At 35.4% G+C, this 17,962-nt stretch overlaps 1 protein-coding gene across 1 annotated transcript in view; it reads right to left on the reverse strand.

The window, feature by feature from the left end:
• LOC134748023 (B-cell lymphoma/leukemia 11A) overlaps window positions 1–16,326 on the reverse strand; it is a 50,185-nt gene extending 33,859 nt beyond the window's left edge. Inside the window, exon 1 of the mRNA XM_063682733.1 lies at window positions 15,595–16,326. Within this exon, the coding sequence (XP_063538803.1) occupies window positions 15,595–15,631 (37 nt within the window). The 5' untranslated portion in view covers window positions 15,632–16,326. The remainder of the gene's footprint in view (window positions 1–15,594) is intronic.
• Between the last annotated feature and the right edge of the window lie 1,636 nt (window positions 16,327–17,962).

Raw genomic sequence — 17,962 nt, forward strand, 5'->3', positions numbered from 1 at the left:
GTTACGTCAACCAGACGCTTCGCGATTTCTGCAAAAAACTTATGCGCGCTGGGACCCCATGGACTAACTTATAACTCACTGATTTATTGATTTTACATTAGGTAAGTACATGTAAAACCAATAAGCTCAAAAAAATGCAAATGTCAAATTTTTTTTTGCAGTAGAAGATGTGCGTTGCGAGATGTGCATTTTTTACATGTATTTTGTTTTATGGGATTGCGGGTCGACCTGATACAGTTAAACCTCAGTGGACGGGAGATCCACTGAGAGAGAGACCGAAAAGTTTTATTATTATTATATATGTTGAAAGCAAAAAAGAATAAATTAGTTAATGGACATATTTTGTTGAAGGTTTTACCTATACATAAATAATAATAAAAACTTTGTATCGAAACCTACCTAATACATTTTCAATTAAATTTTGGTCTAGAACAATATATACATACAAATGTAGAAACTAGATTTTAAAGAAAACAAAAATTTGAAAATGTCACCATCTCAAATACTTTGAGGCTATTCCCTGTGGCCATATAATTTTTATTACAAATTTCCTTTTGTATTTTAAAAACTCGCGTAACGTAACAGTACATGGTACCGTTCGCGCGAAATATCGGCACTTTTCCGGTGTAATAAAAGAGGCACCGCGTCCGGCATGGAGGCCTGCCAGCACCTACCCTTTACTGCAGTCTTAGATTTTAGCTTTTATAGGATACAGCAATTTATAATCAAAAGAACAGATACAAATACGAATGACGAAAATGTATATATTATTTGATTTTTGTTAAAATTCTTTATCAGTTACCTATACAAAGGTAAATGATGTTAATATTGTCTTCGGTTACCGCGATAGTTACTCATGAAATAAAACTATGAAAACGGATTATATCGCGTATATTGAATTTATAATACATCCCGACGTTTCGAACTCTTTACAGCGTTCGTGGTCAACGGGTGACCACGAACGCTGTAAAGAGTTCGAAACGTCGGGATGTATTATAAATTCAATATACGCGATATAATCCTTTTTCATAGTTTTATTTCATGGTAAATGATGTTTTTAAGTAACATCAATATTTGTTATTTTACTATCACGGATGTTTTACAAGTCTTATAAGATTAATGTACTATGATATTAAAGGAACGATTTATTTACTAAAACCAAATGAACTTGAATATTGTAAGGTTCAGTAAACTTGAACGAATATTAAAAACACAAGCACAATAATTCACGAAACGAAAACGGAGCACTGCGGAAATAAAATAGGATGTCCTATATTTCTTCCAAAAGCTCATATTCTACTTCAACTACCATATTCCATTGGAAATTCAACTCTAATTCGTGAGTTTACAGTTTGAATTCCTATACCGCTATATTGACTCGATAGTATTTTGAATTTATTATCCAGTATGCGTTTCTAGTCTGGCCTTTCCTATTAGTTCGCGGTCATTATTTTGACAAACAGCCTCCGTGGCAAGAAATTTGTGGTCACTGCAGAGTTTGCACGCAATTTTATCTGCAGTTGTATTTGTATTTGTACAGCGCCTTGATATAGTGGCGAGGTTTCTTGGCATACGGTCCGTATGACTTTCTATGCATGCCCATTGCCTTAAGCAAAGCTCCATTTATGAGTGTCGGTACGGAAAGAGTAGGTATAACGTTTATGGCAAACCGATACAACTCATAAAATATCCAATCTCGACCAAGTAAATAAATGAACTTAATCTGTGGTTCGGACCGATCTATAAGAATACATATAAATATAATATAACGTCCACTTACGTTGCTATTTATATGTTAATGTGAATAGCATCCGATTTCTTTAGATTCGTACAGAGATATCTTTCGGGGGTAGATATCATTTTCACTGCCTTATTATTTTCCAATTTGTCTCCAGCATTGGTTATTGCCTCGTTTATTACGGACCCACCCCCGATCTATTAACTTCGATACTTTAGTATTACAGGAAAATATTCAAAATTAAAAGTAAGTGAGCTCCAAAAATCAGTCCGAAGTACCAGTCATAAATGAAAAAATGGGTCGAAAGCTGATTTTGAAACCCACTAAATTACCTTTTCGCCTTAAGTCGATTCCAGAGTCGAAAAATCTTGACTTACTCCTCGTTGAAAGATCCATTCTTCATAAATATCCACAATATTACCACTATAACTTATCGAGAGCTGGTAAGTATATAATTTTCTTATTATACTAATGAAATAATAAAGTAAACTTAAAACTAAACTCAAGAATTGGCAAGTCCGAACGACCACTGGGCACTGTGGGTAGACTCCTTGAAGTCATAAAGCATGTGATCATCTTCGCAGATGAACACAGACTGACTGGCTACCTCGATAAACTTCGAGTCCCGAAATTTCAATGAAAAAAGAACACCAAGAGTCCCAGGTAAAAAAATCCCGTATCAAAACCGCCGTTTCCTAGTGACCCCGATCGCACTCCCATCCCTTTGTTATGCTCCTTTTATTTATAATAGTACATTTTTTTCATACACGGCACCCCTAATAATGTGTGAGCAAAAATATGCGTAATCGTCTCCAGTGCCTATGAAATAGGGGACCCGCGAAAGTTCCATACAGAAAAACACAACTGTCCCTCCATTTGAATGGCAAAAAGTGCATGTCACTACGAAATGGCATTAGCGGATGAATATGATTTTGCACAGATCTGAATGGATGGATGACTTATAATTGTGCCGCGTTATATTTAGCATGAATTATTGGTTTGACGTAGTTTTTGTGATCGGATAGCTTAGCCAGGACATCCATAATGTGATGTAATTTCGTAAATTCTGCTTTATAAAAACGTCAGATCCAATCATCACAAAATCCTTTCCATATGACATAAAACTTGTGCAACAGGAACAAAAAAAATATATTGAAATCGACTAGTAATAGTTTCAAAATGTTCGTTAATTGCATAATATTGTTTATTAAAACACCAGTCGAGAACTTTTGATTAATACGAATCCGTACAATTATCATCATGAAACATAAACATAATAAATGAAACGACACAAGTAAGCTGCCAATAAGTCCAAATCAACCTTTCAAATCTAAAGCCAAACACTTCTGTTTATGACTGAACAAAAGACTTCTTTGAAAAGTGGAAACAAAGTTACGACATCGGCTCCAAAAGTTATGAAACTCTTCTGTAATGAAATTACGACAATCATATTGGCGAGCAAAATGAGTGACCCTACATTGTTTGCTGTTTCTAGGTAAACAAACATGAAAGATTGACATCCAGTGTACATCTGGTATACTGACGCAAATAATGGGGGATGCGATAAACAATATAATTTGATTTTCCTACGGACGGTTGGGACAAATTGCGTGTGGTATTTAGCAGGAAATGAGAAAATGTTTGTGATTTTTGGGGCTAACGCGTAAGCTTGTAAAGGGCATTGGAAACTATTCATCGGACCACGAAATGTAAATAATCGTACGACCGTAATGTTGATGCTTGAATGCTTTTTCATTTTAACTTGTATTTATTTTTCAAAACGCTGCTACTTAGCTTTAAGTTACATCTAACTTTTTCATGTAACGTTTTATAACAGCACGTAATTATGGTCATATGAGGCATTTGATATTCAACTCTCAGTTTTGTGACAAATACATAATTATAGGTAGGTAGGTATATCACTATATTTTCAGGTCAGTTTTACGGGGTAATTATTTATTATGAAATATAGCACTAGTATGTAGCTTGTAAAACTTTTTGTAAAAAAAATATAGGGTACAAAGACTATTCAGTTTTGAAAGTGGATAAAAATGCTGAAATGGGTTGGTAAAACTTGAACTGCCTTTTAAAGGACCAGACTAAGAAATGTGACTATCCTATCCGGCAAGTTCTACAAAAAATGTTGACAGACTTGAGGGTAGAACAAAGTTTTTGCCACTCGTCCCGCTATTCGGCCGGTCAGATTGGGCTACCTGCACCGTGTGAAAACGGAACAGGTGGCTTCCGACCCGGCAATTACGCCGGACAATGCGACGCGTGATGCGCGGGAGTCGATCCAGTCGCGGTTTTTCTTGTGTGAAACCAATTGCAAACCGAAAAGAACCAAGATCCAAAAGAAACTACTGCTATTTTGTATTCTGTGGTATTGTTATAGGATTCCAAATGGAATGTTGTGGTTTTTGTAAATAATGCGTTTTTCGAAATTTAATTTCGAAAAAGTAGTACATATTTTGTACTTTACTTGATTGTGGTTCAACAATATCATTAATGAAATTCTTTAATATTAATATGGAGACGGCTTAATATTTTTAAATTGTTGGTGTTTATGATAATACCGTACCGTCATTATTATACATCGATATGATTTTTGTTGTTGAATGAATTGTTCCCTTTTTTTAAATATATATGAAATCAAATAAGGAAAATAATAAATAGCCAAATTAATTTAATTAGCTTCATCAGCAACAGACTCATTCTAATGGTTTTCCGTCTCACGCATTTAAAAGCGGAAGGACCGTGGAATCAATTTATCATGTTTGCAAAAAAAAAAAAAAACTTTCCCAAATGCTCTGATTCTGGTCAAGGAATCTTTTGTTGGTATTGTGTAGGATTCTAAAAGGGTTGCGGTATCTTCGCAAGACAGCGTGGGACGTTTGCTGACATTGCGGTGTTATTTTACATCTGCATTTTTTTGACATGTCTTATTAGACCAATAGAAGTACTTTGCAAATACTAAGAATTAAAGTTTTCATTTGTTACCTATATTTTTATAATTGCACACAATAAACACTCGGCAACGTTTCGAAAACATAATTGACTCCAAATTATTTTCTTAAATATTACAGTTTTCTTCTTAAATAAAATAATACTCACCTAAATTACAATCTATGATGTTTTATGCAGCCGTAAGTATTTTACTTATTTGCTTAAGTAGGTATAAGAAAATGCTATTCCCCATCCATACAAACTTTTCCAGAAAAGTCTTCCGTGACCGCAGATTTTCTATACAGTCATAAAAACCTGAGGTCGCATCGTTCTCATCGATCATTTCCTACTCGTACATCTCGATTAATCTTTCACGCCCAGTATAAGGAGGCCCCTAAATCGATATTAAACTAAGCGCTGTCGGTACTACTATTAAAGGTTAGGGAGGGGTCAGATTACGCTGGTTGGAATGGGTGAGGTACGTTGATGAAACCAATTACCGTGGCGTGAATTAAGTCGCTTAATGCTTTGCAGTTCGCATCACGGAGTTAGGAATAGATGGATAAGGCAATTTAATACAGATGTGATTCGACCTAAAAATGATGTTAAAGATGAAATAAAACTATGAAAACGGATTATATCGCGTATATTGAATTTATAATACATCCCATTGAATACATTGAATTTATAAATTCAATATACGCGATATAATCCGTTTTCATAGTTTTATTTCATGAGTAACTATCGCGGTAACCGAAGACAATATAATGATGTTAAAGGTTCATTTGATATTCCTCTTGGACGAAAACATCGTTCTGTGTGGAACTATTATTGTGTAGTGTAGTTAATAAAATAATTACTTAATGCAAATTTATACTGTAAAATTTTCAATTGAAATATACTCGTAGGTACAAATTCATATAAAAATTATGTTTTTTTTATATATTACTATATTATTTGGATATTTTTTAAAAATAAAGCTTCTTTAGCTAACACCCCGGTAATAACAATGACCCCCAACGGATATACCGCATTAAAAAATGCTTCCATTTAATTCAAGTTTCAATCCGTTCCCAACAAACAATGGCGGGTCAGTCGGCGGTTATCAGGCGATCGCGCATCGCGTCAAATTTATCGCCGCCCGCGCCGTTTTAGTTGCGCGAGTGTAGAACCGAGCTATTGCGTTCACCAGTGTAACGTGATCTTGAGATCCGTGACAAACATGCGTAATTAGAGAGCACTCTTATACTGGTTCATATAAATGACGAACTAGCCCGCTAGGTGAGAGATAGGAATGACACGCCTGCGTGCTAATCTTCAGTATACTACTTTCGTATTCGTAAGTTAAAGAGATAGGGATGTCCAGACATAGGAATTGTGCAACACTTCATGACAGACAGAAAGTTCCTATATCGATAAATTTAATTATCGATGCTTCTCTCCTGTACTAGTGACCGCCCCAGCTTTATAAGCACTAAGTTTATATTTTTTATTGTTCAGTTTTGATGATAAAGATCGCTATTAGGTTAGAAAAAAATAATGACAATAGAATTTCAAAAGTCCTTTTTATAATAAAAAAGGGAATTAATAAATGGATAAACAGTTCACTGGCATATGAGAAAAGTATCATTAAATTTTGCCTTGATCTAATAACTATAACTAGAATTGGCATGATAAGCATCAGTAAATATAGGAATTGCACATAAAAACGTTTCCTACTGCAAATTACTCGTACTTACGACCGTAGTAGTATAAATTAATTTACATACAAGGAAATCGATATTATTGATATAAATGGGATTTTATGTCGGTGGACGCTTTGATTATAGGCTCAAAGAGTAGATTTTGCAGCGGAAATTAAATTATTTTTCTTTATTTATAAGATGTTTAACGCTTGAGTTGCCTACTCTGTTATTTGTAGCTTCATGTCAATTAGGTATCGGATTGTAAGATGTTAGAGCAAAGTAGTAATAGTAGGTACATTAAAATTAATAAATGAAAAAGTACGTACTTCCACTACAGTTAACATTTGAACTCGAAATATGTTTTTTTTTAATTATATTATAAGTAGGTTAAGTTCTTACGTTTGTAACTTTTGATTTTAGGGTTTTAAGAAATATATAACTGTTTCATCTTACAGTTTAACTTGCGTTTGTTTTTAAATACATTTAGGTACTTCAATATAATCTTTATTTAAGTACTAGGTTATAATAACGGTTTTTTTTATTGTTTATAACTTTTTTCTTTAAACTCGTAAACCATAAGAAAGTTACGGGTCATAAAGTCGCGTAAGCTTTGTTTTAGTGTGACCCCAATTAAACGGACACCGTGCACGAAGATGCTGCAAGATGTAAGCGCAAAATCTTAGTTCATCGGAATATCGGAAACAATGAGCGGTCACATCCACAATTCCACAATATAAATGCCTGCCGATTGACCTAAAAGAGTAAAAAAGAAACCCAAAATATAAATATTGTGACAAAAGATATATACGGTGCGATTCTGAACTGCACCAAAAATAATTTAGAATCTGATTAACCTTCAGGTTGACTGGCAAATAATGCGTTATGGTATTAAGTTACCCTTTTATAATTGTACAATTTTAGTGTAGGTACGAGAAAAATAAATTTGAAAATAAGTACGTAATATCATCCAAAATTTATAAATTTAACCTCTAGACATCACGGCAATCCTAAATAACATAAACAGAACTGATAGTATCATCGCAAAGTAAATAATACCTACTCTTCATAACATTTCATATCTTTACGCCATTTTTACTAAACCGGTCATGAAGCAGGAAAGTTAATCTCCACTCGCCATAAACGCGCGAAACCTTTGTTTCGTACTCACATGGCCTCAATTAAACAGTCATCGCACAGACGGATGTAAGTGCATAATCTCGGCGCAGGTCATCGGTAACAAGGCGAGCGGTCATGAGTGCCCGGTATGGGAAAGCTCCCAGCATACAAATGCAGTTACGACCGTATGCCGCTGGGGCTTGAGCGTGTGATGGAGCATAGATTCTGGGTGATTTTACCGTAGGTTAGTGCTAATTAACCCATTAAAAGGGCATATCAGAAGCGCATCAAGAGTCTATAATAGCTTTTAAACACAGATACGTTCAAAAAAAGAAAGTATTTTACACTGATACGTTCAACAATTTCAACATCTCTCTTAAAACCAAACCTTAATTCACCCAAATGTCTTTAATGAATGATAAAATCGCCTCCAACGGTAACCTTCTAACTAAGCTATGCCCATGCTTAGAGGAAAGTGGACGGCCGCTTCTACATACATAGTCCCCTTTTCTTCTTCGGATACTACTGACATCATGGAAAATATTTTTTTTTACCCAATTTGAGACATATTAACCATAGCTATGCTGTGCTTATTTTTAGTTATTATAAGTGAAGTGTTAGAAACAAAAAATAAATTGACAAAAAGAATTTGGAAGCTCCTAACTTTTATACTAGTGATTTACTTAAACGAAGTTCAATCGGTTCAACGGTGTTGCAGGCGTCCATAGGCTACGGTAACTGCTTACCATCAGGCGGGCCGTATTCTTGATTGCCACCGACTTGGTATAAAAAAAAATTCAAACTAAGGAGCATAGCCGTGTATAATATAACTATGTAAATCAAAAATAAAACTATGAAAACGGATTATATCGCGTATATTGAATTTATAATACATCCCGACGTTTCGAACTCTTTACAGCGTTCGTGGTCAACGGGTGACACGGGTGACATGTCACCCGTTGACCACGAACGCTGTAAAGAGTTCGAAACGTCGGGATGTATTATAAATTCAATATACGCGATATAATCCGTTTTCATAGTTTTATTTCATGAGTAACTATCGCGGTAACCGGAGACAATATTATGTAAATCAAATTTTATGTAAAAATATTTTATATAATGTTAATAGAAAGTGAGGAATATAGGACTACGTTTGTATCGAAAAGCATTCCTCCACTTATCCTCTTAACTACTAGAGGAAAGTGGACGTCTGCATCTACAATGTTGCGAGTGTTGCGACTACAGTGTAGTCGGAAATGCAACACCTACGATTGGGATTCAATATCCTTTGAACCGTTATTGTTGCGATTATTGGTATTGTGTAAGTAGTTTGAATTGAACTTTTGGAGTCAAATTTACATTTATTTCGGTTAGATTTTTGTTTTTGTATGCCTTGTAAACCTTCTGTTCTACATTATTGTTACAATTTTGATTTGTAAAGTGTCATTCCATATTAGACTGCAGGCAATGCCTGCACGTTCCATCAGATCATACTAATACCATAGAAATAAAAGTAAAAGGCTCAGTTTTAAATAACAGGAGAAAAGACCAGACCGTACGACGACACTTCCGATGTAAACTTCAATTTGAACTGTGTACGTCGTTATTATGGTTCAAATTAAATTTCAACGGAACATGCAGTTGCTGCTTGCTGTCAGAAATGGAATATTACTTTAAAATGTTGAGTAAATCTAAGATGAAGAGGGTTTAGTTTCTAACCTCGTTTCTTCAATTATTTTTGCAATTGCTTTTGTGATTATTTAGGTTCCAAAAATAGAGATCTGATTTATGAAACAATGGTAATATATCCTTCATCACGCCTTCTAGATTCAATTCTATCACATTATCGCAAGTTATTGTTCCGTTTAAGATAAAGTGGGTGTTAAAAATCATCAACACAGGGCCCAGTGAAAGACGATAGTCGATGTTCGCTTATGATTTATGTTGTGTTGTTTCGTGTGTTGGTATTGTTCTAGTGTCGTGGGCGGTTGTTAGATTTATAATACTTTGCCCTATGCTTTGACTAAATACGATTAATGTTTTAGCGACGATATTCGAATGAATGATGTGGATTTAATTGCTTTGTCGTGCTATCAATTTGATCTATTTGTCTACACTTAATTGGTGGCGGTTTCATGTTTGGTACTTTCTTCAAATTTAACACATTTTATTGAGAACTTGCTTTAAAAAAAAAAAAAAGGTATTTTTATAAACTGGTAATATGCATTAAGGACTTTTACGTATTAAACTTAGTGAACTCTAAAGGAATGCGGCACAAGACAAAAAATGGTTAGCGTTCGTTTGTTTACGCGCACAATCTGAAAAAACATCCTTTTGCGAATTGAAAATGGATGTAATTCAATAGCGCGCTCTATTAAATACGTCCGTGACGTGTGGTGAATATCGCACAGAACACGATCCGACGTGGTATCAAAAGGCTTTGGACAAGGGTCAGGAATCCGAAGATCACGGGCGATGTAAAGATCAGGTAGAATAAAGAAAAAAATCTGATTTCGTTGAATAATACTTGGATAAAACCGTAGAAGCGAAAAATAATAGTGATAACAAAGAAAAAGGCAGTGTAAGCAAGATACGTAGATACATGTAATTTTACAAAATAACTACAAATATAAAGTACCAGGTAATAATTCACCTTAAAGAAGACTACATAATATTAAATTTATTTAATCCATATTTTTATCGATATGCTTAGATAAAGTATAGATTTCAATCAGAACGATCACCGAACAGAATAAACCTGAACCGCACAATACAGCAGCCGTCGATTAAAACACAATAGCAAAAAAATGTAGAAAGTGACACTTGTAAACCCTTTTCTAGTAAAATTGATGAAAGGAACGCATAATGACACACAATAGTTATTTTGCCTATGCTTCGGAAACCAACCCTATTCGGCATTGTAGAAACGTTATCGGGCAGTATGTGGGTGTGTGAGCCTGTTTTGCCCAAAAAAAATCTTTTGACCAATTGTTTGTCAAAGGACCACTGTGTATTTTTTGTCGAGGTGTTTATAGGAGTTTGACCATGGGAAAATATTGGAGCTTCAGGTGCCTCTATCCGAGTCGGGCTTGGGCCTATTGTCAACCTGTATGATTTTGATAAATCTTTACAACCTTTCTTTGGCTATTTGATGCGTTTTAAAATGTGTCCACTGACTGTTTTCTAACAGCCGAAATATAAGCATCGTTTCGAATGACCTTTTTATTTATCAGCCTTTCAAGTATGTTGCAAGGTAGTGCTCCAAAAGCTGACACCTTCAATCTGTCGACACGTCTCAGCCTAATAACACCTACCAAACTTTAAATCGGCTCTAACATTGAAAGGCCGACAATAACAAATTGGTATTAAAGCCTGACAAAGATGGACTTGAGAGACTGTCCACCCACTCCCGACTATTGATCGCGGACTAACAATAAATTAATTCTTGTTATGAACATTTTTTATCCCATTGTATTTTGGCCGAGTATTTATTTTCGTAGACCCGTAATTGAGCCTAATGGGCGGACATTGGTCAAAGATTTGCCCCGGGATGAAATACAATAGCTTCTTTTAAAGCAACACATTACGATAGTTTGTTAAATGAGTCTGTTAGAATTTAAGGGTAACGATAAATATAACGTTATACCTACTGGTTTCTAATAAAGCCAAAGAATGTTTATTTATTTATCGAAACAAATCAGTTTAAACTTTCTAATTTGATGATCAAAATCAATACTTCGAATAACGTTAACAAAAAAGTGGTCACAATGAGCACCGATTTCTTGTACGCGATAAGTTACTGAAGGTGTATTATCATCCGTTGCATCTACATCCCAAGATTAAGTCTAAACCGTTCACAAAGATGTTTAGCTACTGTTTTTATTGTTTGCAACACGATTTGTATTGTTAACAGGGGTAATCCTTTTCTCTGTCAATGGATTGTTTGTTAATCCCAAATGTACAACGTAACCTTTTTGGTCATCCGATTTCCTTTATTTCCCGTGATGAACAATATAAATGTCGTTCGATCGAAATACTACATCTTTTTAATAATGCCTCCAACGTCGTTTTGTACTGCTTAATAGGACCGGACTAATAAATCCAATTTAAATGTTACCAGGACCTCCATTGACATAACATATGTAAATCCATACGTCTTTATCTTAAGAATCACAAATGCAAAATGCCGATCGCTGCGGACATTAAAAAAAATATATACGTAGCCGGTCCACTTCGATCGAAATTCAAAACGGGTGGCCGCCGTCCGCTGAATCATTATTCTAAATTCGAAAATTAACTTGATTCCCATAATTTAAATATCAACTGCCAGCTCCCGGGTTGTCTCCTTTCTCCTGCCCCTGTTCCGCTCTAATGTAAAGATGTCGATTGCTAAATTTATATGTTCTCTTGACGAATTCAATTTATTGGTGCTCTTCTTCGACTTTCATTTGTAAGAGATGGGACTTTTGATTCTTTCCCACGATTGCGTATGTAGCTGCATAACTACATGCAATTTATAATAAGTGATCAGTTTCAGCCAGCGAATCTTTAAAGTTTATTTGCTGTATTGTAAAATATATATGCCGTTTCTGGATATATTAAATATTTTAAAAGATATACATAGTTTCATAAATTATGTTCATATTTTTTTAAATTACTATCCGTCTTAATTAACAGCACACAAAACAAAGAATTTTCCATCGACCTAGTCTTATTGATTTTTCTTTAGCCTACATTTTCAATTACAATTGTTAATGCAAATGTTTTTCCAGTATTCAGTGTAATTATTTATTATCATAATTACTATAATTACGGTAAGGTCAGTGATAGAGCTATAAGTAACATGGCATCGTGATCGATAAATCCGGTTGTAATGCGATTCTGCGATATCCTTAATGAAGACATATTGAATCGCCAAGCGGGAATGGACAAGATATAAGCAATGTTTAAATTGACGTGCGGCTCTTTTATGTAGCATTCATTCAATTTTGTACCGGATCCAATGGCATCAAAACAAAATACAACCGTAATATATTTAGTTGTTTTAAAGAGGTATTTTTCTATAAAAAAATATTATATTGAGTATACTTTTGCAATCAAAGCTTGTTTTGGTGGATTTATCATACTTTCTGACTCCGTTGAGCGAAGGAATATTCTAACAGAAAAACATAACTTAAAAAACTGTTTTAAGACAGATGTGGAGAATATGGTCATAGCATGTAGCAAACGATACCAATTAAAAGCCAGATATCCAAACAAAAAACCACATCAATTAGCGACAAAGGGCCGTTGCAAAAAGGTTGTACCCACGTTTAATATTTTATTTAGCCGGGTCGCGCTCGCCGTTCAAAAGTAAACTTTGATTTTTAAAAGTTCGTTGAAAAGTTACCGCGGTGTCTCCCGTCTAGCCTCGTACCTGATAAAGTGATTTTACGATTACTGAATTCACACTTTTGAGGAGGGTTTAAAAAAGCCGAAAGGTTTCGGTCTCTACCCTTAGGCGTAATTGGGATTACGTTAAAACCTGTCCCTGGATCGTTTAAATTTTTAATGCCCCGTGACACGGTGTCATTTAGTGCAACATCCCTAATTACAGTTAATGATAATGTATCCTTGAATTTAAAAAAAATGTACCCTGCAATTACAACGTTTTTGTGGGCTATAACTATGTATGTATATAGGTTGGTTTAACAAAAGGTTGGTTCAAGTATACGAATGGGGTTCGAGATTCCATTGTTGGGAACGGCAAAAACTGAGTACCTCGAACTTCTTACGTTCGAAATAAGAACAAACGTGTCATCGACGAAATGACGCGTGTCGACCAATCGGGCGCGACGGCCGCAGATGTCGGTGACGTCATGGTGGCAGCGACCAATGAGAGTGGTCCGTCGCCTCCGGTCAACTTGGACTAATTGCCCATGTGTGCGATAACAGCTTTGAGATGCCGTGCGCGTGCACACCGCTCCGCTCGCAATGAGTATTGCACGCAGAAATCATGGAATATTTAATTTTATGATGTAAACCTTCTAGATTAATTACTTGTGATACAAAATTATTTTTGCATTTATTTATTATTTCCTTGATTCGTTTGCTAATTATAGAATATCATATATGTTACTCATATGGAACGTATTTGAGTGAATAAGATATTAGATAATCACCGTAAGTTGACCAAAGCTTAGTCTATCGCAAAATTTGCTTAGGGCCATTTTTTTTTATCCCATAAAAGTAAAATTTTGCACATCCACAAATCAAAATGTTTAGATGTGTACACAATTTTATATAAAATTTGCTGCCTTTATTAATCGGATATAACAAACTTTCTTTTCTCATGTCACAATACAAAATTAAGCATCAAACCAACGATGACACAAAGTAGCTTAAACACGGGTTTGCACTACAAACAAACAAAAACAGTTACAATTTCCGTCAGAGAACGAGATATATCGTCCGTTTAATTTAAGCTAAAGTAAAGCATGAGAAATCTGTAGTGCAACAATGTGCAATTAAAATATATAACTGTTGGCCAGTGGGAACGCGCGACAATGGTAAATACAAGTTAACGAAGTAAAACAGTTTCTCGTGTTTGTAGTGGTCAATGTTTAGAATACAGGATTGTTATTTTACCTACTAATATATTTTTTAGTTTATTGCATTTTTTGAAGTAAGCATTATTCGTATTGTATAATTTACTTATCTCTTGTTAATTTACCTGATGTTTGGCATAGGTGCTTATTAGGGTGATTCACGGCTGATTTAAAAAATCAAAGATTTTGTTTTTTTAACTCTCACCCCATTATTTTATCTTACCTACTAAAATAATAATTAGTAATTCATTTGAGAATTTTTGATTAACATTTAGGTTTTTTTTAATATGTGCGTACTTATTGCGATGTGGGATATGGTTTGCTTTTAATATGTTCCATGACAAATTTACCTATTATAATAGTTTATTTGACTGCTACATAATAAAAGGCGCAATTAACGATAATATCGCCTTCGTTTAATTTTACAAATTTTTAAATGTTGGTAGCTACCCCTGAATATCATTTTAAGAATATATAAAAAAATCTAGATTGTTTTCTAATGCAATAAATCAGTTATAGAGGTTGACAGTAAAAAAAGTTAAAATAATATCGCCCTTCTTTTATTTCACTAATTTTCAAATGTTGTTTTCTAATGCAAATGATCATTTGTAGATGCTGAGAATTAAAAAAATAAGCATAATTTTTTTTCCAGTACTAGATTGAATCACCCTAGTACTTGTAATTTTTTTAGCCATTGTTTCTATTATTTTTTCAAAAGTTTAAATTTATTTATTTCATTTTGGCATGTAGTTAAAGTGCATTAAATATTGTTTCTTTTTCTTATCATTTCTCAAAATGTCTCGGCTCTCAAATTTATCTACAGGTAGGTATTTAAAACAATATTTATATATTTTTTGTCTTAATACATTTGTACTAAATACTTAAATAGCTACTAGCTAATTTCTCATTAGTTATTTCTTCAGTTATATTAAAGCAATTTTATTATCTTTGTTATTTATATTATTGCATAAAGTAAAAATGTATTTTTACTGTCTTTAACTTTAAATTTTGAACAGGTATTTTCCAATTTTAATTTAGATTGCTTTTTGCTTTTATTTTTAGCTTTAAAAATCACACAATTTTCACCAAAAAAGTTCCCACAAACTTTCCACACATGTTTGACCGCGCACCCTTATCTCTTATAGCGAGCCAGTCAGCTGATGAAAGCCCTTTCAGCTCGGACAACGATGACCACAATCGTCTTGCGTCAATATTGACACGGGGCCCGGGTATTAAGTAGCTCGTTGCGCTGAATGGAGTCTCCGAGGTACAGTGTTTGTGTCGGCTGTGTGCGGTGTTTCGCTAAATTTCGTGCCTTTGACGGCGATTGTCTTATTAGAGATTTAATAGGAATCATACTACAAATATTGGTAAGCGCAAATTAAATCCAGTTTTAGTTTTTTTTTTGTTTAATGTTTAAACGTTAAATCTTACCAGCAGTATGAAATAGAATGATTATCAATGGCTATCATTGATTATAGTGTTGATTGATTATCTATTTGTGTAATGTTTTGTGACTTACCTTGCGCGATGCGTACAGCTGGCATCTTGATTCTCATCTTGATTTGGTCACCTATTTTTAGATCTTCAACAACTTCTTTATCAACGAGAGTTTTATCTTAATATCTTCGGTATCTGGCGACAGTTCGTCACTTCACATTCACAGCCCCGACGGCTTATCGTTCGGTTTTTTAAAAAGTTTTTGATAACGGGGTCGAGATGTCACTGGATACTCGAAAGTCCGACGGCAGAAAACTTGCGTAAAATTTCTAGTCATCTTCGTAACTTTTTCATGTTTAGCAAATTATTTTGCACTTATTAAGTTGCTTACTTTTTTTCTTTTCATGTTGCTGTGCCCCGGTTGGCCCTTCGAATGTGTATTCGGCAAAATTCGGTCATACGTTCTTATCAACACTTGAATGAGCTTCTCAGGGTAATCTAATCAATCCACACCTAGTGGCGATTTCGTTATTTGGCGAACGTGTTTGTTGGTCACACTTCAGATTTTATAGCATGATAAAACTTCATCACTTTTCAGTTCGAAAATATTTGTTTGCACTGTCTTTCGCAAATTTCACTAAAATGTTCAAACAAGACGGATTAATACTGTTTATTTAAGAAGATTAAAATCAACGATAAGATAGTAAAAGGTAATAATTTTCAGGAGTTGTATTTTTAGTTTACGATATAGTCGTCGCGCTCGAGTACCGCGTGTGCGGAGCGGTGTAGCAGGTGCGCGGCCGGCCGCCCGCTCTCGCCCGATGTCCGAGAGCGTCTGTCCTGTGTCCCTTCGCGCGAGGGCTCCGCGGCCTCCGCATGTCCACGACTCGCGCCATCTCGCTCGGCCGGCCGACGAGGGCGCGTGCGAGTCCGTACGGATAGCCAGGGGTTACTCGCGGTCGCAGCCGCCTCGGCTGAACGAGCGAGACCGAGCGTTCCTCCCGCGCGGCGAACGCCCGCGCGCGACAGAGACGGCCAGCGATCATAAGTGCCGTGCGTTGGTGTGCGTGCGCGGGTGGGGCGAAGATGCAACGCGTACAAAAGAAAAGGGATAATATTTGCTTGCATATTTCATGACTCGATTAGGAGATGGAATTTTTAATTGAACGGACCTGTGAAGTGCGGTCAGTCTCCGCTTAGATATTAAAAACTTCGTTAATGAGATGGTAACAAATGATTTATTACTCATCCGTTCTCCAATATGCAATGTATTGTATATTTAAAATACGTACAAAAAAAATTAAGGTTTAAAAATTTGCAGTTTTGTACCATTTACCCTAAAAATATGTTTAACTCAATGGAAACGAAAATTTTACAATGCTATTCTATTACGAGTCAAATCGTTCCCCGTAGCGCTACGAATGCTACGCTCGTAGCACCACGTGTTCGTAGACGCCGCATGAATTGCATGTAAAAATATTACTTTGACTAGACTAGTGAAAGAAAATGTTTACTGAAAAATATAGGCTACTGTTGTAGTGATGTGTCTGAAATGTTAAAGGGTTAAAAATGTTGTCGATAAAATGTACTAAATAATGCACCTCTCAAACACGCACGAACCTACGCTGCCCCACTACATTTTTCACTCTCACTCCGCCAAGTTTTAGAGCACATTTTTCCCGGCGTTATTTTACTTAAGACGCCACGAGGAACTTATCTCGGTCGGTCCTTGACTTTAATAAGTTTTATGAGTGTCAGTCGCGACTTAACTGCCGCGAGAACGCCGGCGAAAAAGAACTTTTTCATAATTGTTTCTGAACGAACTCTGGGAACTTTACGTTCGATTTATAAATTCGTGAATTGTTTTAGCAATTTTGATTGACTGACGAAAATATTGTTAACTGTTTCAGTGATACGAAAAGACGTTATTTAAATTAAGGAAAATATAAAAGCTTGAATTCCTTTTTAGCTGTAGCTAAAAAGGTACCAATGTATTGTTTGAATACGAACGTATACATATTTTATACGAATCCTTTGAATTTTACCGTCGCTTGACCAAACACGCTATGATAGGCTGAAAACCCGCGGTCATCCAATGTCCAGATTGTGATGCAGCCTTGAAAATATCCCTATTCCTCTCTAATCTTCACATACATTAGGAAAAGATAGAGACAAATAGGCTGGTCCGTTTTCCGAAGTGAAAAGCGTGGGACATAATGACCGATGTATGTCTATCTCGGTCGGGAGTAGGGTTGCGAGGGGGTGGTGAAAGGGATGGTGATGTGTAGCACGCATGTGTGCCCGGTGCCGCTACTCGCCGATAGGGGGCGCGTGGAAAACTATGTCGCGTTTCGCTTAGAAATGAACCTTAGTAGAGGTTCGGATCAAAGTGTAAAGAGAAGAAAGGTTGTGTTTTGAGGCTAAAAAGATATTTTGTGATGATTTCTTAA

The sequence above is a fragment of the Cydia strobilella genome, chromosome 15, assembly GCF_947568885.1.
Source record: "Cydia strobilella chromosome 15, ilCydStro3.1, whole genome shotgun sequence".
Classification (NCBI taxonomy): Eukaryota; Metazoa; Arthropoda; class Insecta; order Lepidoptera; family Tortricidae; genus Cydia; species Cydia strobilella.